General features: G+C 43.4%; 2 protein-coding genes and 1 pseudogene across 10 annotated transcripts; 2 read left to right on the top strand and 1 right to left on the bottom strand.

Annotated features, from left to right (window-relative positions):
* Nucleotides 1-2,142: 2,142 nt before the first annotated feature.
* Nucleotides 2,143-25,066, bottom strand: LOC110505517 (protein max). Of its 9 annotated transcripts, XR_002470825.2 has the most exons (5): nucleotides 24,814-25,064; nucleotides 5,319-5,435; nucleotides 4,803-4,986; nucleotides 4,324-4,628; nucleotides 2,143-3,031 (listed from the first exon to the last, which is right to left on the bottom strand). XR_002470825.2 is itself a non-coding variant. In XM_036962518.1 (4 exons), the coding sequence occupies exons 1-4, from the start codon at nucleotides 24,847-24,849 to the stop codon at nucleotides 4,441-4,443; spliced, it is 510 nt and encodes a 169-aa protein (XP_036818413.1). In that variant the 5' UTR covers nucleotides 24,850-25,066; the 3' UTR covers nucleotides 4,153-4,440. The 9 variants fall into 9 exon arrangements, 8 of the variants coding, with proteins under 8 accessions (XP_036818413.1, XP_021440458.1, XP_021440460.1 ...); XM_036962518.1 differs by lacking the exon at nucleotides 2,143-3,031 and having other exon boundaries at nucleotides 4,153-4,628; nucleotides 4,803-4,971; nucleotides 24,814-25,066; XM_021584783.2 differs by lacking the exon at nucleotides 2,143-3,031 and having other exon boundaries at nucleotides 4,153-4,628.
* LOC118944210 (elongation factor 1-gamma-like) lies at nucleotides 22,307-22,615 on the top strand. The gene has a single exon (XM_036962520.1). The coding sequence runs from the start codon at nucleotides 22,313-22,315 to the stop codon at nucleotides 22,598-22,600; it is 288 nt and encodes a 95-aa protein (XP_036818415.1). The 5' UTR covers nucleotides 22,307-22,312; the 3' UTR covers nucleotides 22,601-22,615.
* LOC110505515 lies at nucleotides 22,313-23,818 on the top strand (annotated as a pseudogene).
* Nucleotides 25,067-26,181: the final 1,115 nt, after the last annotated feature.

Genomic DNA, 26,181 nt, shown 5'->3' with positions numbered 1-26,181 from the left:
TTTTAAAGTAGTATATTTTCTTCTTAGTTTGATGCACCTGCGATGCTGGAATGTTGAACCACATATTGTAATTAATTTGTGGCGACAAGATGGCGGTCATATCTTCAAGCCATTTACAAACTACACAAACCAATTTTAAGAAGACAATGCTCTCTGATCATTAGCTGATGGCTCCCAACCAGTTTACTTTTCCTACTGTCAATGTCCATGCAAAAATTGGTTATTTCCTAGTCATGATCTCTATGGCGAAAACTCACATACATGTGGGTGGCTCTATCATTTGCGACCGGATCTGACAGAGGGACAGATCGAAAATAAAGTGGTTACAAAGTAGCCCATCTCTTTCACAAATGAAGCATAAATTATATATTTGTTTCATCTCTGTAAAAACACTGGGGTCCCACAAGGGTGCGCTCTCAGCCCTCTCCTGTACTCCCTGTTCACCGATGACTGCATGGCCATGCATGCCTCCAAATCAATCAAGTTTGCAGACGACACAGTGGTAGGCTTGATTACCAACAACGATGAGACGGCCTACCGGGAGGAGGTGAGGGCCCTCGGAGTGTGGTGTCAAGAAAATAGCCTCACACTCAATGTCAACAAAAACAAATTAGATGATCGTGGACTTCAGGGAACAGCAGAGGGAGCAGCCCCTTATCCACATCGACGGGACAGTAGTGGAGAAGGTGCAAAGTTAAGTTCCTTGGCGTACACATCACGGACAAACTGAAATGGTCCACCCACACAGACAGACAGAGTGGTGAAGAAGGCGCAGCAGCTCCTCTTCAATCTCAGGAGGCTGAAGAAATTTGGCTCGTCACCAAAAACACTCAAACTTTTACAGATGCACAATCGAGAGCATCCTGTCGGGCTGTATCACCGCCTGGTACGGCAACTGCTCCGCCCACAACCGTAAGGCTCTCCAGAGGGTAGGGAGGTCTGCATAACGCATCATCGGGGGCAAACTACCTGCCCTCCAGGACACCTACACCACCCAATGTCACAAGAAGGCCAAAAAGATCATCAAGGACAACAACCACCCGAGCCACTGCCTGTTCACCCCGCTATCATCCAGAAGGCGATGTCAGTACAGGTGCATCAAAGCTGGGACCGAGACTGAGAAACCGCTTCTATCTCAAGGCCATCAGACTGTTAATCACTAACATTGAGTGGCTTCTGCCAACATACTGAACATCTCTAGCCACTTTAATAATGAAAAATTAGATGTAATAAATGTATCACTAGCCACTTTATATAACGTTTACATACCCTACATTACTCATCTCATATGTATATACTGTACTCTATACCATCTACTGCATCTTGCCTATGCTGTTCGGCCATCGCTCATCCATATATTTTTATGTACATATTCGTATTCATTCCTTTACACTTGTGTTTATAAGGTAGCTGTTGTGAAATTGTTAGATTACTTGTTAGATATTACTGCATGGTCGGAACTAGAAGCACAAGCATTTCACGACACTTGCATTAACATCTGCTAACCATGTGTATGTGACAAATAACATTTTATTTGATTCAACAGAACAGGTACAAGCCTACACCACCAGATAAAGATGGCTCCTTTAAAATGCATGATGAGCCTGCATGAGAGGTGTGTGTCAGGTATGTGGATAATCTGAGCTCAGTGCTCACTTCAAATTGGCAGTGGCAATAGGCCGGCCAGCCAGCACCATGCAACTCCGTGCTTAGAGCATGTAGGGTTTAAAATGTGGGATAAACATTGACACTAATGGTGCTGGTAAGAACGAAGTACCAAGAAAACTCACCAAACAGTAAGGCATTCTTTGACATATATTTTAAACTGCCATCGAGGTCAGGTCTCCTTTGTAAAACAGGTATTCTGACCGCAATTGGACTTCCTGGATAAAAGGTAGACTTGGTACAGAACCATTTTATGTCTGTATTGTAGTCCCCCACTAACAAAGGTCATAACAAAAGCTGGAAGATTGTAAGCAAGACCACCTTGAAGCATGGTCTATCTAGGTTTTCAAACATGTATTGTCAAACAAGGGTAATCTAGTTGACTGTTCATCTAAAAGTATGCTATGCTATCACAACACCCTATCAGACCAAGAGTTTACCGTTCAAAATAAATGCATCCTGTCACTAAACACAGGACTGGATAAAATAGTTTTATTTGTAATAGTTCCTCAGCAAAGGTATGCTTCAACTTCCAAAAATTGTTGGCAGTACTTACAACAACTGTAATATCAATAGAATAAAAAAAAAATCTAGATCCTTACACACTAATTATCTGTAAAATAAAAAATTTAAATGACAAACATTACCAGGACAGACAAATATTTTGAGGGGTTTTTCTTTGTAGAATGGACAACATTTCCAAGTATACAGTAATATGCACTACACTGATATGGCCTTTTCCTTTAATACAAATAAAAAGGTTTAACTGCATTGTGTAACATTAAGTATTTATCCATTTCGAAAAAATAAAAATGTAATCTCCATTTTCTTGAGAATAACAAAATAAAAACATTGCTGAACCTGTGAGGTGAGAATATATTAAATGATGCCAACACTGATGAAGGATGAACAATCTCCATTGACAAGTGGTAAAGTTGAACAAAAATGTACAATATGGAATAAGAAATCAATTTCAACATATCACTTTTAAATATGTATATTCAAATCCCTATATTTAAAGACTTCAGCCATCCACCTTGATTCCGGAAGATTGCATTAGATACATTTTCTTTCAAAGCAACTTCGCATCCTTTTGTGGAAAAGTACAAATATTAAAAAGGTAAACTATTCCTACGGACATTTTCTCAAAGGTCTGTCTGTGTAAGTCTCAACTCTTCGAACAGGTTCATTGAGGTGATTCAAAACGAGAGATGGGAGTATTTGTTGTAGCTAGACTAAAGCTGTTCACCTGCTCACCTTCATATCCGATTCTGAAAACAATGATGTTTTAAAAGCATCAAGTCCTTCAAACTGCAGAGCTGTCTCACTTTGGGGGTGTTGGTGCACCATGAGGCGTGACAATACACTGGCAAAGGAGGATAAAGGTTGAAGAGTTGTATATACACTGCATTCGGAAAGTATTCAGACCCCACAACTTTTTTCACATTGTTACATTCTTATTCTGAAATGGATAGAGACATTTCCTCAATCTACACACAATAACCCATAATGACAAAGACACACCTGTCTATATAAGGTCCCACAGTTGACAGTGCATGTCAGAGCAAAAACCAAGCCATGAGGTCAAAGGGGCAGCAGGGAGCCTAGTGGTTAGAGCGTTGGGCCAGTAACCGAAAGATTTCTAGATCGAATCCTCAAGCTGACAAGGTAAAAATCTGTCATTCTGCCCCTGAACAAGTCAGTTAACCCACTGTTAAACGTCATTGTAAATAAATAATGATGGTCACTCTGACAGAGCGCCAGAGTTCATCTGTGGAGATATGAGAACCTTCCAGAAGGACAACCATCTCTGCAACACTCCACCAAACAGGCCTTAATGGTAGTGGCCAGACATAAGCCACTCCTCAGTAAAAGGCACATGACAGCCCGCTTGGAGTTTGCCAAACGGCACCTAAAGGACTCTCAGACCATGTAGAAACAAGATTCACCTGTCTGATGAAACCAAGATTCAACTCTTTGGCCTGAATGCCAAGTGTCACATCTGGAGGAGACCTGGTACCATACCTACGGTGAAGCATGGTGGTGGCAGCATCATGCTGTATGGATGTTTTTCATCGGCAGGGACTGGTAGACTAGTCACGATCGAGGGAAAGATGAACGGAGCAAAGTACAGAGATCCTTGATGAAAACCTGCTCAGGACCTCAGACTGGGGTGACAGCTTACCTTCCTACAGGACAAAGACACTAAGCACACAGCCAAGACAATGCACTAGTGACTTCAGGACAAGTCTCTGAATATCCTTGAATGGCCCAGCCAGAGCCCAGACTTGAACCCAATCAAACATCTCTGGAGACCTGAAAATAGCTATGCAGTGATGTTCCAAATCCAACCTGACAGGACTTGAGAGGATCTGCAGAAAAGAATGGGAGAAACTCCACAAATACAGGTGTGCCAAACTTCATCATACCCAAGACTCGAGGCTGTAATCGCTACCAAAGGTGCTTCAACAAAGTACTGGGTCTGAATACTTGTGTAAATGTGATACGTTTATTTTTAATGAATGTGCAACAATGTCTTAAAAAAAACAGTTTTTGCTTTGTCATTATGGGGTAATGCGCATCCATTTAAAAAACATTTGAATCGATTTTAGAATAAGGCTGTAACGTAACAAAATGTTGGAAAAGCCACAATCGCACCTTTCTCACATGGTCTTCCCTCTGTCTCCTGGACTGGCATGAGAAGAATGGAAACAGACTGAACATGAGGGGGCTGGTGGATAAGAGTCTCTCTGGTGATAACACTGTGGATGGAGTCTAGATGGGCTCCACACGCAGCTTCTTTCTATTGGCCGGCTCCTCTGTCTCTGATTCAGAACTGGAGTCGGAGCCTCCGTCGAAGGCAGACACTGTGCTCCCCTTGGGGTTGGTGTACCAGCTGCTGTCAGAGGAAGAGTAGTTGGCCTGGAGAGTAGTGTTCCCTTTGGCCTTCTCCAGTGCACGGACTAAAATCAACCAGAGAAACACAGAACAATAGGATAAGTATAAGTCTCTCCCTTCTCCACCGTGAAACATTGTTCACTGGGAAAATGCAATAAAGGCCATCAGAAGCTGAGCGTAAGTAGTGCAAGTATGGTTCTGATCAGTAGTGCCCATGACCAAGACACACCATGACTCACCCTCCTGCACCTGCAGTTGTCCCTGGGCATTGAGCCCACACTCACCCTGCTGCTCTAGCATTGCATTCTGCTTCTTCAGGTCGTCAATGTCCTGCTGGTGTGTGTGGTTTTTTCGTCTCATGTACTGGATGTAGTCTGTGGCTTTGTCTAGGATCTGAGCTCGGGAAGCCTGTTTGACAGATTGCTGTCAGCAGCAAATTAAAAACTCAGCCATGAGGCAATGTTTCATTTGTCCTTATCAGAGCATTACAGATGACACACACTGCTGGCCTAGTTATTCAAGATTAGGCTAAATACCATTAGCTTATTGGAACCAAGTATCATTCCAAGCTGATTATTAACTCATTAATGAAAAATAAACCATTCAAAATAATGGGTGAGGCTTATTTGATCACCATTGCTACAGTAGTACATTTAGCATTAATACATTTGGACATTCATACAAACTACTAACTTTATATTGCATTTATTCTACAGTCTGACAGAGCTGGATAGTAGAAAATACCGATTACTAACTTCACTAACCTTCTCCCCTTGTAACACAGGCACAGAGTCCCGTAAACTGCTGAAGCTGTCTTTAATGTGGTCCCTACGTTTGCGCTCCAGCGCATTGTGATGTGCTCGTTTGTCAGCCTGCAAAGAGAGATTCACAGAGGAATCAATGTCAACCCAAACTAGCAATAAGCCTAATCGGTGGCAAAATGTTAAAGCAAACATTTGAAAGTTGGCTTCTTCCTCCAATGTTGAATTTTTTTTTTTTAAACATAGGCTGTCCATTTTAATTCCCATTAGAATCTGAACTCAATGGTTTAACACATTAGCCATGAGTTGATGCTAGTGACAGTAAGGATAAATATAGACTGATGCACGATTTAAAGGGATATTTCACCCAAACTACAAAATTACATTGGTTTCCTTACCCTGTAAGCAGTCTATAGACAAGGTATTGGTGGCACAAAGTCATGGGATCAATATTAGCATTTTTTTTAACACATGTTCAAAACATCTAAGTGACTTGAGCTTCACAATACTTGGAACCACCAAGACTCTTCCTAGAGCTGGCCGCCTGGCCAAACTGAGCAAATCGGGGGAGACGGGCCTTGGTCAGGTAGGTGACCAAGAACCCGATGGTCACTCTGACAGCTGCAAAGTGCCTCTGTGGAGATGGGTGAACCTTCCAGAAGGACAACCATCTCTGCAGCACTCCACCAATAAGGCCTTAATGGTAGACTGGCCAGACGGAAGCCACTCCTCAGTAAAAAGGCACATGACAGCTCAATTGGAGTTTGCTAAAAAAAAAAAAGGCACCTAAAGGATTCTCAGACCATGAGAAACAAGATTCTCTGGTCTGATGAAACCAAGATTGAACTCTTTTTCCTGAATGCCAAGCATCACATCTGGAGGAAACCTGGACCTATCCCTACGGTGAAGCATGGTGGTGGCAGCATCATGCTGTGGGATGTTTTTCAGCAGCAGGGACTGGGAGACTAGTCACGATTGAGGGAAAGATGAACGGAGCAAAGTACAGAGAGCCTTGATGAAAACCTGCTCCAGAGTGCTCAGGACCTCAGACTGGGGTGAAGGTTCAGCTTCCAACAGGACAATGACCCTAAGAACACAGCCAAGACAACACAGTAGTGGCATTGGGACAAGTCTCAATGTATTTGAGTGGCCCAGCCAGAGGCCGGACTTGAACCCGATCGAACATCTCTGGAAAGACCTGAAAATAGCTTTGCAGCGATGCAATTTCCGTTTGTTCTTATTTTATTAATTTGCTACTTTTTCTAAACCTGTTTCTGCTTTGTCATGATGGGGTATTGTATGTAGATTGCTGAAGAAAAAAACAATGTAATACATTTTAGAACAAGGGGTCTGAATACTTTCCAAAAGCACTGTATGTTGCTTTCTGGGCTTTAACAGAAACAAACAGCCGCAAATGCAATAACTGCATTGTCTTTTCACCTACTGATGAAGTGTGAACAACCTGTCAAAAGTCTAAATCAATGTGTAATTGTGATGGGAAGGACAATGTATATTATTCCCTCTCATGGGGTGCATAGTACCATCCAAAATGACATGACTTTTGAATGGCATCCTCTGCATAGCGTGATACTAGTTTGATACGGAATTTACACATCAGACATGTTTATGTTAAGCCGCAAGGTTTACAAGTTTCTTGCAAGAAAACAAACTAAAGGAATGGGTAATTTCATACTGCTAGGTAGCTAAATACAGGATGTGTTCAGGCATTATATGATGGAATTACCCTTTCATAAGCCTCATGTAGCTAGCTAAAATTACATCTAAAAGAGAAAAGTATACCTAGCTAGCTAACTTCGGAGAAATGGCACTGCCCTTGTACGCTTCTCTGCATGAGCTAAGCTGACCTCGCAACCGTGATGGTGGGGTAATATTAACCTTTAGCACCCATTGACACATTCATAGACACTAAAACTACCTATAGCACACATTGATAATAGTATCTTCTGGGCAGGGGAGTTTTGTTAAGAGTCTCAACACTTCTCCAGAGTGCGCAGTGGTCTAAAGCACTGCATTGCAGTGATTGAGGCATTACTACAGACCCAGGTTCAAACCCGGGCTGTGTCGCTGCTGGCCGCGACCAGGAGACCAATGAGGCAGAGCACAATTGGCCCAGCGTTGTCCAGGTTAGAGGAGCGTTTGTCCGGCAGGGATATCCATGTTCCATCGCGCTCTAGCCGGGCTCATGCACGCCGACTTCGGTTGCCAGTTGTACCGTGTTTCCTCAGACACATCGGTGCGGCTGGCTTCCGGGTTAAGCGAGCAGTGGGTCAAGAAGCAGTGCGGCTTGGCAGGTTCGTGTTTCAGAGGATGCAAGGCACATTGGAATTGGGAGTTGCAGTGATGGGACGAGACTAACTACCAATTGGATATTTTTTATTTATTTTAACTTTATTTAACCAGGTAGGCAAGTTGAGAACAAGTTCTCATTTACAATTGCGACCTGGCCAAGATAAGGCAAAGCAGTTCGACACATTCAGTAGAAAAATAAGTCTATATACGATGTGAGCAAATGAGGTGAGATAAGGGAGGTAAAGGCAAAAAAAAGACCCTGGTGGCGAAGTAAATACAATATAGCAAGTAAAACACTGGAATGGTAGATTTGCAGTGGAAGAATGTGCAAAGTAGAAATAAAAATAATGGGGTGCAAAGTAGAAATAAATATAATGGGGTGCAAAGGAGCAAAATAAATACAGTAGGGGAAGCAGTAGTTGTTTGAGCTAAACTATAGATGGGCTATGTACAGGTGCAGTGATATGTGAGCTGCTCTGACAGCTGGTGCTTAAAGCTAGTGAGGGAGATAAGTGTTTCCAGTTTCAGAGATTTTTGTAGTTTGTTCCAGTCATTGGCAGCAGAGAACTGGAAGGAGAGACGGCCAAAGAAAGAATTGGTTTTGGGGGTGACCAGAGAGATATACCTGCAGGAGCACGTGCTACGAGTGGGTGCTGTTATGGTGACCAGCGAGCTGAGATAAGTGGGGACTTTACCTAGCAGGGTCTTGTAGATGACCTGGAGCCAGTGGGTTTGGCGACGAGTATGAAGCGAGGGACAGCCCACGAGAGCGTACAGGTCGCAGTGGTGGTTAGTATATGGGGTTTTGGTGACAAAACGGATGGCACTGTGATAGACTGCATCCAATTTATTGAGTAGGGTATTGGAGGCTATTTTGTAAATGACATCGCCGAAGTCGAGGATCGGTAGGATGGTCAGTTTTACGAGGGTATGTTTGGAAGCATGAGTGAAGGATGCTTTGTTGTGAAATAGGAAGCCAATACTAGACTTAACTGTGGATTGGAGATGTTTGATGTGAGTCTGGAAGGAGAGTTTACAGTCTAACCAGACACCTAGGTATTTGTAGTTGTCCACATATTCTAAGTCAGAACCGTCCAGAGTAGTGATGCTGGACGGGCGGGCAGGTGCAGGCAGCGATCTGTTGAAGAGCATGCATTTAGTTTTACTTGTATTTAAGAGCAGTTGGAGGCCACGGAAGGAGAGTTGTATGGCATTGAAGCTCGTCTGGAGGGTTGTTAACACAGTGTCCAAAGAAGGGCCGGAAGTATACAGAATTGTGTCGTGTGCGTACAGGTGGATCAGAGACTCACCAGCAGCAAGAGCGACATCATTGATGTATACAGAGAAGAGAGTTGGCCCAAGAATTGAACCGTGGCATCCCCATAGAGACTGCCAGAGGCCCGGACAACAGGCCCTCCGATTTGACACACTGAACTCTATCAGAGAAGTAGTTGGTGAACCAGGCGAGGCAATCATTTGAGAAACCAAGGCTATCGAGTCTGCCGATGAGGACATGGTGATTGACAGAGTCTAAATCCTTGGCCAGGTCAATGAATACGGCTGCACAGTGTTGTTTCTTATCGATGGCGGTTAAGATATCGTTTAGGACCTTGAGCGTGGCTGAGGTGCACCCATAACCAGCTCTGAAACCAGATTGCATAGCGGAGAAGGTGCGGTGGGATTCGAAATGGTCGGTAATCTGTTTGTTGACTTGGCTTTCGAAGACCTTAGAAAGGCAGGGTAGGATAGATATAGATCTGTAGCAGTTTGGGTCAAGAGTGTCCCCCCCTTTGAAGAGGGGGATGACCGCAGCTGCTTTCCAATCTTTGGGAATCTCAGACGACACGAAAGAGAGGCTAGTAATAGGGGTTGCAACAATTTTGGAGGATCATTTTAGAAAGAAAGGGTCCAGATTGTCTAGCCCGGATTTCTAGGGGTCGAGATTTTGCAGCTCTTTCAGAACATCAGCTGACTGGATTTGGGAGAAGGAGAAATGGGGAATGCTTGGGCGAGTTTCTGTGGGGGGTAGAGGTCGACTGATTAATCGGAATTGCCGATTAATTAGGGCCGATTTCAAGTTTTCATAACAATCAGAAATCTGTATTTTTGGACGCAGATTTTTTTTAAACTTTTTTTAACTTTAACTTTATGTAACCAGGCAAGTCAGTTAACACATTTTTTTTTCAATGACGGCCTAGGAATGGTGGGTTAACTGCCTTGTTCAGGAGCAGAATGACAGATTTTTACCTTGTCAGCTCAGGGATTCAATCTTGCAACCTTAAGGTTAACTAGTCCAACGCTCTAACCACCTGCCTCACGAGGAGCCTGCCTGTTACGCGAATGCAGTAAGAATTTAGCTAAAAGAAAGGTTAGCAGGCAATATTAACCAGGTGAAATTGTGTCACTTCTCTTGCGTTCATTGCACGCAGAGTCAGTCAGGTTGGGCCGCCTGGCTCATTGCGAACTAATTTGCAAGAATTTTACGTAATTATGACATAACATTGAAGGTTGTGCAATGTAACTGCAATATTTAGACTTAGGGATGCCATCCGTTAGATAAAATACGGAACGGTTCCGTATTTCACTGAAATAATAAACGTTTTGTTTTTCGAAATGATAGTTTCTGGATTCGACCATATCAATGACCTAAGGCTCGTATTTCTGTGTGTCATTATGTTATTATTAAGTCTATGATTTAGGAGAGAGATGGAAGCTATACTGTTACACTGGAAATACTAAAGTGCCTATAAGAACATCCAATAGTCAAAGGTATATGAAATACAAATCTTATAGAGAGAAATAGTCCTATAATAACTACAACCTAAAACTTCTTACCTGGGAAAATTGAAGACTCATGTTAAAAGGAACCACCAGCTTTCATATGTTCTCATGTTCTGAGCAAGGAACTTAAATGTTAGCTTTTTTACATGGCACATATTGCACTTTTACTTTCTTCTACAACACTTTGTTTTTGCATTATTTAAACCAAATTGAACATGTTTCATTCATTTGAGGCTAAATTGATTTTATTGATGTATTATATTCAGTTAAAATAAGTGTTCATTCAGTATTGCTGTAATTACAAATACATTTAATTTACATTTTTAAATTGTCAGATTAATCGGTATCGGCCTTTTTTGGTCCTCCAATAATCGGCGTTGAAAAATCATAATCGGTCAACCTCTAGTGGGGGGTACAGTGCAGTTGACCTGGGTAGGGGTAGCCAGGTGGAAAGCAGGGCCAGCCGTAGAAAATGCTTATTGAAATTCTCAATTATAGTGGATTCATCGGTGGTGACAGAGCTTAATATCCTCAGTGCAGTGGGCAGCTGGGAGGAGGTGCTCTTTTTCTCCATGGACTTTACAGTGTCCCAAAACCTTTTTGAGTTTGTGTTGCAGGAAGAACATTTCTGCTTGAAAAAGCTAGCCTTGGCTTTTCTAACTGCCTGTGTATATTGGTTTCTGACTGCCCTGAAAAGTTGCATATCACGGGGGCTGTTTGATGCTAATGCAGAACATCATATAATGTTTTTGTGCTGGTTAAGGGCAGTCAGGTCTGGAGAGAACCAAGGGCTATATCTGTTCCTGGTTCTACATGTTTTGAATGGGGCATGCTTATTGAAGATGGTGAGGAAGGCATTTTTTTTAAATAACCAGGCATCCTCTATTGACGGAATGAGGTCAATATCCTTCCAGGATACCCGGGCCAGGTCGATTAGAAAGGCCTGCTTGCTGAAGTATTTAAGGGAGATTGTAGGATAGCTGGGGTGTTAAGCATGTTCCAGTATTGTTTGGGTACAGGCCTGGATAGTAGGACAGAATTCTGTAGGCTAACACCGCCCCCTTTGGCAGTTCTATCTTGTCAGAAAATGTTATAGTTAGGGATGGAAATTTCAGGGTTCTTGGTGGCCTTCCTAAGCCACGATTCAGACACGGCTAGGACATCCGGGTTGGCAGAGTGTGCTTAACCTTTTGTGACTAGGGGGCAGTATTTTCATTTTTGGAAAAATAACGTTCCCGTAGTAAACAGGATATTTTGTCAGGACAAGATGCTAGAATATGCATATAATTGACAGCTTAGGATAGAAAACACTCTAAAGTTTCCAAAACTGTAAAAATATTGTCTGTGAGTATAAGATAACTGATATTGCAGGCGAAAGCCTGAGAAAAATCCACTCCGGAAGCTCTGCGTTCCAATGCGTCCCTATTGAGCAGTGAATGGGCTATCAACCAGATTACTTTTTCTCCGTATTCCCCAAGGTGTCTACAGCATTGTGACGTAGTTTTACGCATTTATGTTGAAGAATACCCGTAAGCAGCTACATTGCGCAAATGGTCACCTGATGGCTCTCAGAGTGATTCTCGCGTAAAATACAGAAGTAGTCATTATTCTAATCGGTCCTACTGAAAAACCAATTGTCCCGTGGATCGAATAGATATTTGAAAAACACCTTGAGGACTGATTATAAACAAGTTTTGCCATGTTTCTGTCGATATTATGGAGCTAATTTTTAATATTTTTCAGCGTTTTTGTGACTGCAATTTCCCGGCGATTTCTCAGCCAAACGTGAAGAACAAACGGAGCTATTTCGCCTACAAAAATTATATTTTTGGAAAAAAGGAACATTGGCTATCTAACTGGGAGTCTCGTGAGTGAAAACATCAGAAGCTCATCAAAGGTAAACAATTTAATTTGATTGCTTTTCTGATTTCCGGGACCAAGTTACCTGCTGCTAGCTGGACAAAATGCTATGCTAGGCTATCGATAAACTTACACAAATGCTTGTCTAGCTTTGGCTGTAAAGCACATTTTGAAAATCTGAGATGACAGGGTGTCTCAATATATTTCACTTGTGATTTTCATGAATAGGAATATTTATGTCTGTTGCGTTATGCTAATTAGTGTCAGTCGATGTTTATTTTACCTTTATTTAACTAGGCAAGTCAGTTAAGAACACATTCTTATTTTCAATGATGGCCTAGGAACAGTGGGTTAACTGCCTGTTCAAGGGCAGAACGACAGATTTGTACCTTGTCAGCTCGGGGGTTTGAACTTGCAACCTTCCGGTTACCAGTCAAACGCTCTAACCACTAGGCTACCCTGCCACCCCTAATGACCAACAGCTCGTATTTCTGTGTTTATTATATTATAATTAAGTCTATGATTTGATAGAGCAGTCTGACTGAGGTAGGCGGCAGAAGGCTCGTAAGCATTCATTCAAACTTTACTGCGTTTGCCAGCAGCTCTTAGCAATGCTTGCTTCACAGAGCTGTTTATGACTTCAGGCCTATCGACTCCTGAGATTAGGCTGGCAATACTAAAGTGCCTATTAGAATAGTAGTCAAAGGTATATGAAATAGAAAATGGTAAAGAGAGAAAAGGTTGACGCGTCATAATTCCTATAATAACTACAACCTAAAATGTCTTAACTTTTTATGACTGCACGGGCAGTATTGAGTAGCTTGGATGAAAAGGTGCCCATTGTAAACGGCCAGCTCCTCAGTCTCAGTTGCTAATATATGCATATTATTATTAGTATTGGATAAAAAAACACTAAAGTTTCCAAAATATTGTCTGTGAGTATAACAGAACTGATATTGCAGGCGAAAATCAAAACAGGAAGTGGCTTCTATTTTGAAAACTCCATGTTCCATAGCCTCCCTTTGCTGGATTTAAAGGGATATGAACCAGATTCCTTTTACTATCGCTTCCTCAAGGTGTCAACAGTCTCCAGACATAGTTTCAGGATTTTATTTTGAAAAATGAGCCAGAACAATAACATCCCGTCAAGTGGTCACGTGTTTTGCTCGCACAACAGAATTTGGACAGCCATTGTTTTCCCCTCTCCTACTGTGAAAGACATTTGCGGTTGATATATTATTGATTATACATTTTAAAAACAACCAGACGATTGATTATAAAAAATGTTTGACATGTTTCTGTGGACATTATGGAAACTATTTAGAATTTGTCTGCGTTTTCGTGACCGCTCTTTCCTGTGGATTTCTGAACATAACGGGGGTATTTTGGATATAAAAATCATCTTTATGGAACAAACATAACGGGGGTATTTGTTGTGTAACTGGGAGTCTCGTGAGTGAAAACATTCGAAGATCAAAGGTAAACGATTAATTTGATTGCTTTTCTGATTTTCGTGACCGAGCTACCTGATGCTAAGTGTACTTAATGTTTTATCGTGCGATCGATAAACTTACACAAACGCTTGGATTGCTTTCTCTGTAAAGCATCATTTCAAAATCTGACACGACAGGTGGATTAACAAAAGGCTAAACTGTGTTTTCCTATATTGCACTTGTGATTTCATGAATGTAAATATTTATAGTAATATTTATTGTATGTAGCGCTATGCTATTCAGCGGTTGTTGATGACACTTATCCCAATATCGGGATTGCAGCCATAACAAGTTAACTGGGAATATTGAAGAACTAGCAATATTGAACCACAAGCTTTCATATGTTCTCATGTTCTGAGCAAGGAACTTGAATGGCACATATTGCACTTTTACTTTCTTCTCCAACACTGTGTTTTTGCATTGTTTAAACATGTTTCATTTATTTGAGACTAAATAGATTTTATTTTTGTGTTTATTGTTCATTCAGTATTGTTGTAATGGCATTACAAATATATAAACAAAAATAATGATTAATGAATAAATAAATATAAATAAATAAAAAAATATATATATATTTGTTTAAACGGCCGATTAATCTGTATCAGCTTTTTTTTGGTCCTAGAATAATCGGCATTGGAAATCATAAACGGCCGACCTCTATTTACTACACACCTTTTGTAGGGTTAGCAGAAGGTCATATCTCCATGTTACAGTGCTCGTTAATGGAAAACAGACAGAGGCGACCACCTGTGTGTGCTATCTAGCATGCTTTGAACACCTGTGTGTCAGCGTAACTCGAGAAGTGTAGCAAAAGTATAGTTTTGTTGGCTGTAGGCACCCATAGCTGTATGGATGTGTGCAAAACTGCTACAGTAAGTATCCTTTTCATTTTAAGGAGTCTTTCTCGCTGGTGAAAGATAAAGGCCATATGTTTCAAAAGCCTACTCCAAGAAGATTTAAATACTGCTTGTTTTCAAATCAAACGTTATGTCAAATAAGTCCTGATGCTAGCTAGCTAGCTAGCAGTAGCCACAGCAGCCATTATGGAATGGCAGGTCGCGTTTAATGAACTGTACAAGGCCTATACCCAGAGGCTGCCTTTCTGTTCTACTTCCGGCGCCGACAGAGATGGCCGCCTCGCTTCGCGTTCCTAGGAAACTATGCAGTTTTTTGTTTTTTTACGTGTTATTTCTTACATTAGTACCCCAGGTCATCTTAGGTTTCATTACATACAGTCGAGAAGAACTACTGAATATAAGATCAGCATCAACTCACCATCAGTACGACCAAGAATATGTTTTTCGCGACGCGGATCCTGTGTTCTGCCTTACAAACAGGACAACGGAGTGGATCCTATGCAGCGACCCAAAAAAACGACTCCGAAAGAGAGGGAAACGAGGCGGTCTTCTGGTCAGACTCCGGAGACGGGCACAGCGCGCACCACTCCCTAGCATTCTTCTTGCCAATGTCCAGTCTCTTGACAACAAGGTTGATGAAATCCGAGCAAGGGTAGCATTCCAGAGGGACATCAGAGACTGTAACGTTCTTTGCTTCACGGAAACGTGGCTTACTGGAGAGACGCTATCCGAAGCGGTGCAGCCAACAGGTTTCTCCACGCATCGCGCAGACAGGAAAAAACATCTTTCTGGTAAAAAGAGGGGCGGGGGCGTATGCCTTATGACTAACGTGACATGGTGCGATGAAAGAAACATACAGGAACTCAAATCCTTCTGTTCACCTGATTTAGAATTCCTCACAATCAAATGTAGACCGCATTATCTACCAAGAGAATTCTCTTCGATTATAATCACAGCCGTATATATCCCCCCCCAAGCAGACACATCGATGGCTCTGAACGAACTTTATTTAACTCTCTGCAAACTGGAAACAATTTATCCGGAGGCTGCATTCATTGTAGCTGGGGATTTTAACAAGGCTAATCTGAAAACAAGACTCCCCAAATTTTATCAGCATATCGATTGCGCAACCAGGGGAGGAAAGACCTTGGACCATTGTTACTCTAACTTCCGCGACGCATATAAGGCCCTGCCCCGCTCCCCTTTCGGAAAAGCTGACCACGACTCCATTTTGTTGATCCCTGCCTACAGACAGAAACTAAAACAAGAGGCTCCCACGCTGAGGTCTGTCCAACGCTGGTCCGACCAAGCTGACTCCACACTCCAAGACTGCTTCCATCACGTGGACTGGGAGATGTTTCGTATTGCGTCAGATAACAACATTGACGAATACGCTGATTCGGTGTGCGAGTTCATTAGAACGTGCGTTGAAGATGTCGTTCCCATAGCAACGATTAAAACATTCCCTAACCAGAAACCGTGGATTGATGGCAGCATTCGTGTGAAACTGAAAGCGCGAACCACTGCTTTTAATCAGGGCAAGGTGTCTGGTAACATGACCGAATACAAACAGTGCAGCTATTCCCTCCGCAAGGCTATCAAACAAGCTAAGCGCCAGTACAGAGACAAAGTAGAATCTCAATTCAACGGCTCAGACACAAGAGGCATGTGGCAGGGTCTACAGTCAATCACGGACTACAGGAAGAAACCCAGCCCAGTCACGGACCAGGATGTCTTGCTCCCAGGCAGACTAAATAACTTTTTTGCCCGCTTTGAGGACAATACAGTGCCACTGACACGGCCTGCAACGAAAACATGCGGTCTCTCCTTCACTGCAGCCGAGGTGAGTAAGACATTTAAACGTGTTAACCCTCGCAAGGCTGCAGGCCCAGATGGCATCCCCAGCCGCGCCCTCAGAGCATGCGCAGACCAGCTGGCCGGTGTGTTTACGGACATATTCAATCAATCCCTATACCAGTCTGCTGTTCCCACATGCTTCAAGAGGGCCACCATTGTTCCTGTTCCCAAGAAAGCTAAGGTAACTGAGCTAAATGACTACCGCCCCGTAGCACTCACATCCGTCATCATGAAGTGCTTTGAGAGACTAGTCAAGGACCATATCACCTCCACCCTACCTGACACCCTAGACCCACTCCAATTTGCTTACCGCCCAAATAGGTCCACAGACGATGCAATCTCAACCACACTGCACACTGCCCTAACCCATCTGGACAAGAGGAATACCTATGTGAGAATGCTGTTCATCGACTACAGCTCGGCATTCAACACCATAGTTCCCTCCAAGCTCGTCATCAAGCTCGAGACCCTGGGTCTCGACCCCGCCCTGTGCAACTGGGTACTGGACTTCCTGACGGGCCGCCCCCAGGTGGTGAGGGTAGGCAACAACATCTCCTCCCCGCTGATCCTCAACACTGGGGCCCCACAAGGTTGCGTTCTGAGCCCTCTCCTGTACTCCCTGTTCACCCACGACTGCGTGGCCACGCACGCCTCCAACTCAATCATCAAGTTTGCGGACGACACAACAGTGGTAGGCTTGATTACCAACAACGATGAGACGGCCTACAGGGAGGAGGTGAGGGCCCTCGGAGTGTGGTGTCAGGAAAACAACCTCACACTCAACGTCAACAAAACTAAGGAGATGATTGTGGACTTCAGGAAACAGCAGAGGGAACACCCCCCTATCCACATCGATGGAACAGTAGTGGAGAGGGTAGCAAGTTTTAAGTTCCTCGGCATACACATCACAGACAAACTGAATTGGTCCACTCACACAGACAGCATCGTGAAGAAGGCGCAGCAGCGCCTCTTCAACCTCAGGAGGCTGAAGAAATTCGGCTTGTCACCAAAAGCACTCACAAACTTCTACAGATGCACAATCGAGAGCATCCTGGCGGGCTGTATCACCGCCTGGTATGGCAACTGCACCGCCCTCAACCGTAAGGCTCTCCAGAGGGTAGTGAGGTCTGCACAACGCATCACCGGGGGCAAACTACCTGCCCTCCAGGACACCTACACCACCCGATGTCACAGGAAGGCCATAAAGATCATCAAGGACATCAACCACCCGAGCCACTGCCTGTTCACCCCGCTATCATCCAGAAGGCGAGGTCAGTACAGGTGCATCAAAGCTGGGACCGAGAGACTGAAAAACAGCTTCTATCTCAAGGCCATCAGACTGTTAAACAGCCACCACTAACACTGAGTGGCTGCTGCCAACACACTGACACTGACTCAACTCCAGCCACTTTAATAATGGGAATTGATGGGAAATGATGTAAATATATCACTAGCCACTTTAAACAATGCTACCTTATATAAATGTTACTTACCCTACATTATTCATCTCATATGCATACGTATATACTGTACTCTATATCATCGACGGTATCCTTATGTAATACATGTATCACTAGCCACTTTATACTATACTATGCCACTTTGTTTACATACTCATCTCATTTGTACATACTGTACCCGATACCATCTACTGTATCTTGCCTATACTGCTCTGTACCATCACTCATTCATATATCCTTATGTACATATTCTTTATCCCCTTACACTGTGTACAAGACAGTAGTTTTGGAATTGTTAGTTAGATTACTTGTTATTACTGCATTGTCGGAACTAGAAGCACAAGCATTTCGCTACACTCGCATTAACATCTGCTAACCATGTGTATGTGACAAATAAAATTTGATTTGATTTGATTTGATTTGGTTGCCTGAGATTTTATTTGGCGTCACTAAGACATGCGATGCCCAACTTCCATGAACACATCTCCAACACCACTAGGGGGGATACAGTCCTAGACCACTGATATTCTACCAACGAGCAAACATACAAGGCCGTCCCTCATCCACTAATCAGCAGGTAGCCTAGTGGTTAGAGCGTTGGACTAGTAACCGAAAGGTTGCAAGATCGAATCCCCGAGAATCTGTTGTTCTGCCTCTGAACAAGGCAGTTAACCTCTCTTGGGTAGGGGGCAGTATTTTGACGTCCGGATGAAAAGCGTGCCCAAAGTAAACTGCCTGTTATTCAGGCCCAGAAGCTAGGATATGTATATATCATATGGTAGATTTTGATAGAAAACACTCTTAAGTTTCTAAAACTGTTAATTATCTATGTGAGTATAACAGAACTGATATGGCAGGCAAAACCCCGAAGACAAACCATCCCCAAAAAAAGAAATTTCAGCCTACCACTATTTTCAATGGCTATCACTTTTATTATAAAGCCAAGTCCTCCCAGACTGCAGTTCCTAGGGCTTCCACTAGATGTCAAGTTTAGAATTTCAGGCTGGTTTTTGGAAAAATGAGCCAGAAATTGTAGTTTTTCTAGGTGGCTCCAAGAGCGTGGTATTTTTCTCCTGTAAAGACAATAACGATTCTCCGTCTTAAATGTTATCGATTATTTACATATTAGGGTACCTAAGGTTTGATTATAAATGTTGTTTGACTTGTTTGGAAAAGTTTATTAGTAACGTTTGGGATTCATTTTGTATGCATTTTGATGGAGGGAAATTGGGTGGATTATTGACTGAAGCGTTTTTATGGATATAAAGAAAGGACATTATCGAACAAAAGGACCAACAAAAGGATCGTTTGTGATGTAACCTGATGGGACCTTTGAGTGCCAACAGAAAAATATCATCAAAGGTAAGGGATTTTTAATATTGCTATATCTGACTTTCGTGTCGCACCTGCCTGGTTGAAATATGTGTTTCATGTGCTTGTATGCGGGGCGCTGTCCTCCTCGGATAATTGCATGGTGTGCTTTCGCCGTAAAGCCTTTTTGAAATCTGACACAGCGGCTGGATTAACAAGAAGTTAAGCTTTATTTTGATGTATTACTCGTGATTTTATGAAAAGTTAAATATTTTTAATACTGTAGTTTGAATTTCACGCTCTGCAATTCCACCGGATGTTGGCCAGGTGGGACTCCCACCTGCCAATAAGAAGTTTTTAACCCACTGTTCCTAGGCCGTCATTGAAAATAAGAATTTGTTCTTAACTGACTTGCCTAGTTAAATAAAGGTACAACAAAAATTAAGGCCTCGGTACTCTTGCTTCCTGTTTTACAAGCAGAAGCTGAGTCCGGAAGTACCCGCGATTCACTCCGTTGAGAAATGGTCTCCAGAATCAGAGGTTATGCTACAGGACTACTTTACTAGCGCTGATAGGAATATGTTTAGAGACTCCGCCGATAACATAGATGAGCTAACCACCCGCTTCATTAGAAAATGCATTGGCGATGTGGTACACACGGTGAGGGTTTGCTGCTTCCCCAATCAAAAGCCCTGGATTAACACCAAGGTTGGAGCTAAACTAAAAAGCAGGGCTACCGCACACAGAGCTATCGTAGACAACCCTGATGCTACGACCGAAGACAGGAATAAGTACAAGGAGGCCCGCTATTAATGCAGCAGATTCATCAAACGAACAAAAGGACATTATAGGAATAAGGTGGACTCATATTACACAGGCTCCGACACCCGCCACATGTGAGAGGGGCTACAGTCCATTACAGATTACAAAGGAAGACCCAACCGTGATCTACCCAACGATGCCTCTCTAAAAGATTAACTCAATGCATTTTATGCACGCTTTGACCACGTTGAGTCGTGTGTGATGGCCGTCACCCACTCTGAGGACTGGGTGATCTCACGCTGAGGCCGACGTGAGAAGGGTCTTTAAATCAGGTCAACACCTGCAAAGCCCTGGGCCCCAACAATATTCCAGGGTGCATTCTCAGAGCATGTCCAGAACAGCTGTCAGGCATATTCACATTCAATTTTCAACCTCTCCTTTTCCCAGTCTGTAATCATCGCATGTTTTAAGATGACCACATTCATTCCTGTTCCTAAGAACTCAAAGGCTTCATGCCACAATGATTACTGCCCTGTAACAGTCACTTCTGTAATCATGAAGTGCTTTGAGAGGCTGGTTATGGCACACATTAACTCCACCATCCCAGCCACTCTAGACCCACTCCAATTCCAGTGTTGATCTGCTAAATTGTAATTACTTTGCTACTATGGCCTATTTATTGCCATACCTCATGCCATTTGCACACACTGTATATAGACTTTTTTATTTTTTTATTGTGTTATTGACTGGACACTTGTTTATTCCATGTGCAACTCTGTGTTGTTGTTTCTTTCTTTCGTACTGCTTTGCTTTATCTTGGCCAGGTCTGCAACTGAATCCTGGACTTCCTGATGGGCCAACCACATGTGGTGAGGGTAGGCAACATCCCCTCAACCACACTGACCTTTCACACAGTGGCCCCACAGGTGTGTGTGCTTAGTTCCCTCCTGTACTCCCTGTTCACCCACAACTGTATGGACTTCAACGCCATTATCAAGTTCGCTGACGACACGACAGTGGCAGACCTGATCACTGGCGACAAGAGTCAGCCTACAGGAAGGAGGTCAGTGACCTGGCAGTGTGGGGTCGGAGCAACAACTTCTCCCTCAATGTCAAGAAGACCAAGGAGCTGATTGTGGACTACAGGAAATTAGGGGGAACGAGCACACCCCACCCACATCAATGGGCAGTTGTGGAGCAGGTAGAGCGCTTCAAGTTCCTTGTGTCCAAATCACTAGACTTAAAATGGTCCACACGCACAGTCACGAAGAAGGCACGACAGTGCCTGTTCCCCCTCAGGACGCTGAAAAAGTTTGGCCCTCAGAAATGTTTTGGTACCCTTCCCCAGATCTGTGCCTCGACGCAATCCTGTTTCGGAGCTCTACGGACAATTCCGTCGACCTCATGTCTAGGTTTTTGCTCTGACATGCACTGTCAACTGTGGGACCTTATATAGACAGGTGTGTGCCTTTCCAAATCATGTCCAATCAATTGAATCTACCACAGGTGGACTCAAATCAAAGTTGTAGAAACATCTCCAGGATGATCCATGGAAACAGGATGTACCTGAGCTCAATTTCGAGTCTCATAGCAAAGGGTCTGAATACGTATGTAAATTTGGTATCAGTTTATACATTAGCAAACATTTCTAAAAGCCCGTTTTTGCTTTGTCATTATGAGGTATTGTATGCAGATTGATGAGAAAAAAAAACATTTATCTGTTTTAAAATAAGGCTGTAATGTAACTATGTGGAAAAAGTCAAGGGGTCTGAATATTTTCAGAACGCACTGCATGCTCCTTATCTCTCATGTCAGCAATAAATAATATTTCAAATAAAAAAAGACTTACTGTGGGAGTTTTGTACAGATCTATATGCTGTGTGTGCCTCCAGTTGACAAACTACACTTTCTCCCACGGTGTACAAACAGGTCAGTGGAGGCTGCTCGGCGGAGAACGGCTCCTAATAATGGCTGGAACGAAGTAAATGGAATTGCATCAAACCACGTGTTTGATGTATTTGTTACCATTCCACTCGCGACAGTACCACGAGCCCATCCTCCCCAATTCAGGTGCCACCAACCTTCTGTGACAGGTGTTAAGCGGATGCTAGATTGATAATTAGCACAGATTGTTCGAGAACACATTTCTTTCCTCGAGGCAAGCAGAAGTTGGTAGCCAAAGTCTACGCCCTCCTCGTCGGCGATTGGTCAACAGTAGGGATCCTACAATGACGTGCATGTTGTCATTCAAGGAGAGAAGACTCGTCCTCATTCGCTTTTTTTCTCTCGTCCTAAAGATGGCGGCAGGGACTCTGTACACATATCCACAAAACTGGAGAGCCTCCAAGGCTCAGATTGCAGCCCAGTACAGCGGTGCCTGCCTCAAGGTGGCCAGCAGCGCCCCTGCCTTCACTTTCGGGCAGACGAACCGTACCCCCGCCTTCCTCAACAACTTCCCCTTGGGCAAGGTTCCAGCTTTTCAGGGCGATGACGGCTTCTGTCTATTCGAGCGTAATGCCATTGCTCACTACCTGAGCAATGAGGCCCTGCGTGGCAGCAGTCCCCAGGCCCAGGTGCTTCAGTGAGTAAGCTTTGCTGATGCTGAAATCATCCCTCCAGCCTCTGCGTGGGTCTTCCCAACCTTGGGAATCATGCAGTTCAACAAGCAGGCAACAGAGCAAGCCAAGGAGGAGGTGAAGAAGGTTCTGTCTGTCCTCAACCATCACCTCAACACCAGGACCTTCCTGGTTGGAGAGCCAGTCAGCCTCGCTGATATCAGCGTGGCCTGTAGCATGATCTGGCTCTTTAAACAGGTCCTTGAGCCTTCCTTCCGCCAACCTTTCCCCAACGTGACCCGTTGGTTCCAGACCTGCGTCAACCAGCCCCAGTTCAAGACCGTGCTCGGAGAGGTCAAGCTCTGCCACAAGATGGCTCAGTTTGATCCCAAGAAGTTCTCTGACATGCAGCCCAAGAAGGACAGCCTTCCCAAGAAAGACGCCCCTCCCAAGAAAGAGAAGGCTGGAAAGGAGGCAGGCAAACCTCAGGAGAAGAAGGATAAGAAGAAGAAGGAAGAGAAGGAAGCTGCCCCTGCTGAGGAGGAAATGGACGAGTGTGAAGCAGCTCTGGCTTCAGAACCCAAAACAACGGACCCTTTCGCTCACCTACCAAAGAGTGCGTTTGTCATGGACGAGTTCAAGAGGAAGTGCTCTAACGAGGACACGCTGACTGTAGCCGTGCCCCACTTCTGCGAACACTTTGACAAGGAGGGCTACTCCATCTGGTACGGCGAGTACAAATACCCAGAGGAGCTTACCATGACCTTCATGAGCTGCAACCTCATCATGGGAATGTTCCAGCGACTTGACAAACTCCGCAAGCGTGATCCTGTTCGGCGGGAACAACGACAGTAGCATTTCTGGAATCTGGATCTTCAGAGGACAGGACTTAGCTTTCACTCTGTCTGATGACTGGCAGATTGATTACGAGTCGTACGCCTGGCGCAAACTGGACACCGACAGCGGCGAAACCAAGACCATGGTCAAGGAGTACTTTGCTTGGGAGGGAGAGTTCAAACACGTGGGAAAACCCTTTAACCAGGGCAAGTGCTTCAAGTGAGCAGCGGAGGATGATGGCACCATGACCCCTATACGTCCGCCATTATACATCAACACCTTAACCTAAGGACATTCAAACACCTTGTGCTTGGACCTTCTCAAACTGATCTTCAGTTGGAGTGGATTGTGTCTCAATGGTCCTAACAGAAGCGGTTGTTTTGAGTTGACAAATAAACATGTTTTCCACAATGCAAAAAAAAATAAAAAGACTTGTCCTCATTCACGTTTTTTAACTTCAAACATCCTAGTCAGAAGCAAAATTGTGCAACTATCATCTCCGCTACAAAAATGTCAAAATTAATGACAGATATCTTGATGTAATGGACAAACAGTACTATTGCCGGTTTTTTTCTCACGAAGGTTTTAAGGGAGTATATGCCAGCCGAACGGAAGCATGCTGACGCCTTTACACACAGGTGTTCGGACCATAGCGAATTAGCACAGGTGGTGCCTCTGTCAACAAGCGTTGTTCGTGAAGATAGTGTGGGAACGCTAACCCTATAAAAAGGTGTGTATCAATTGAACATATTGTATTACATTTATTTTTCACTAATATGAAATACAAGCTCCGTATCCTTCCAAAACTCGACTGCAAGTGATGAGTGTTAATGTTGAGACTAAGTGTCAGAGCTCTTAACTCCCCGTACAAAATACGCCTTCATCCAATGATGTGTAATGTAATGGGACAGCGTCATGAGCTAATCCCATTCCTGCATTGAGGTACGTTTTCAGACCCATATCTGGAACCAGCTCCAGGTGTCTTAATGTAACCATTTTTGCGTTCCGACACCAGTGCATCTCAGCATAATTTTGGGGTGATCTACTTTCAAGATAAACAACCCCAGTGCAGAGCAGTGTAATGATGGGGTTATCATCTTACAATATATACAAATGATGCAGATGGATTTTGCGTCGCAGGCATCGCTGTTTGTTGATGCCCAAGGGTCTAGCCAGGTAGCAAGCGATTTTCATTCAGTTAACCACTTCAACTAGAACAGGCAAGCTCCGTGTTGGCTAACGCTTGCTAACTACATTCTTCTAAAACTGGTAAGTCAAACGTTTGAATGTTTTAGCTAACTGGGTTTGCAGGTTACTGGGTCAAATATTTCTGATCTGCCAGTTCAGCTACACTAGCTAGCTAGTATACGTTTCCCTCAAAGGCTCGAGCGAGCACATTAACTTACGTCACTGTCAACATCGATATCTTCGTTGTCGCTCATTCTTCGGTGAAATGTATGAGGGGGGGGGGGGGGGAGTGTTTAAAAACAAAGCGAGGTAGCAACCAAAATGAAATCAAGAACGGAGCAACTCCTACAGCAGGGACAAGACGATCAACGGATTCTCTCCACGTGATTCGCCTACACATGGACACAACAGCCTGTAAAGCGCATGTGCGAAGACGAAATGTTGTATGGGTATTGGTGTCCTTGACTCATACCCTGACTCATTAAACGCGTACCATTGTCACCATTTTGTAATTGGACTGTATTATTCCTGACAGTTTTAAAATACCATTACAATATCTGCTTTATAATTTTACCGTACACCTTGTGGTGAATAGGCAACTGATCCTAATTCAGTGACTAATTCAGTGACTGATCAGTAAATTCACATTGATAAATTGTGTTAATTTATTACCCTTGATTAAGGAGGGATTCTGATGGAATTATCAAACTACGTACAGATGAGAACACACAGTAATATCACAGATGAAAGGGGGGAAACCTAACAATATATTTGGTCATATCATCATAGCTGTCTTTACCTGTTTATTATTCAGAATTAGGTGTAGGTATGTACAATCTATATTTTTTCTGTTTAAGCATGCATGGTTACCATTCTTGTTTGCAGACGTCATTGATCACAAGAATAATAGAGGGGTATAGGCAGGTGGCGATGATAACCAGGCATCTCCTTCTGCAGCCTGTGATTATAAGCCAGATGGCAGCTCAGCTTCAGCAGCCCTCCCCCACTCCGAGCATACACTTCTCTCCATAGGACCTGCATATAGCCATTGTTTCCCTACCAGCACCTGAAAATGTCCCTGGCTGCAGTCTGATGGTATTCAACATTGGCAGAACAAGTAAAACATTTTATTGTCTTACAAATGGGTATGATATTTGAAAATCAAGGAAATAACTCTGCACTTTTTAGATATATACTTGTTTGTACTTGTAGTACCCCCCAAAAAACAGGCCACCTATAGTATTCATAGTGGGATTATGTTTGGTGTTCACCTAATCAATCAGATAAGTAAACATAAATTATCCAGCCATCTGACATTCTGCAATTAAGCCATATGATCCTCTGATAGTTAGTGGATGATCTTACAGTAGATATATTCTGAAAATAAACACTAAAGAGTGCTTCTTGTATTAGTTATGTTTGACACTGATTCTTTAGCAGTAAAGAGAATGACACTATCAAATGATAAACCTAAGTAAACTCGACTTGTTCATAGAACAACCAGCTCTTTCCAACGCCATATTCATCACCACCCACACCATATGCTACCCTCAACCCTCACTGTCGTTTCCATGAACAAATGGCCA

The sequence above is a fragment of the Oncorhynchus mykiss genome, chromosome 25, assembly GCF_013265735.2.
Source record: "Oncorhynchus mykiss isolate Arlee chromosome 25, USDA_OmykA_1.1, whole genome shotgun sequence".
Taxonomy (NCBI): domain Eukaryota; kingdom Metazoa; phylum Chordata; class Actinopteri; order Salmoniformes; family Salmonidae; genus Oncorhynchus; species Oncorhynchus mykiss.
The sequence above is the reverse complement of the archived record's forward strand: the minus strand, read 5'-3'. Positions and strand labels throughout refer to the sequence as shown.

What these genes read in the sequence shown, in the direction of transcription:
- LOC118944210 (XM_036962520.1), top strand. Translation starts at nt 22,313, where the DNA reads ATGGCGGCAGGGACTCTGTACACATATCCACAAAACTGGAGAGCCTCC.
- LOC110505517 (XM_021584783.2), bottom strand. Translation starts at nt 24,849, where the DNA reads ATGAGCGACAACGAAGATATCGATGTTGACAGTGAC. An exon ending in ATATCGATGTTGACAGTGAC is followed by an intron (nt 5,436 to 24,813) that starts GTAAGTTAATGT and finishes CTCTCTTTGCAG; the next exon opens with GCTGACAAACGAGCACATCA. An exon ending in ACAACTGCAGGTGCAGGAGG is followed by an intron (nt 4,629 to 4,802) that starts GTGAGTCATGGT and finishes GGTTGATTTTAG; the next exon opens with TCCGTGCACTGGAGAAGGCC.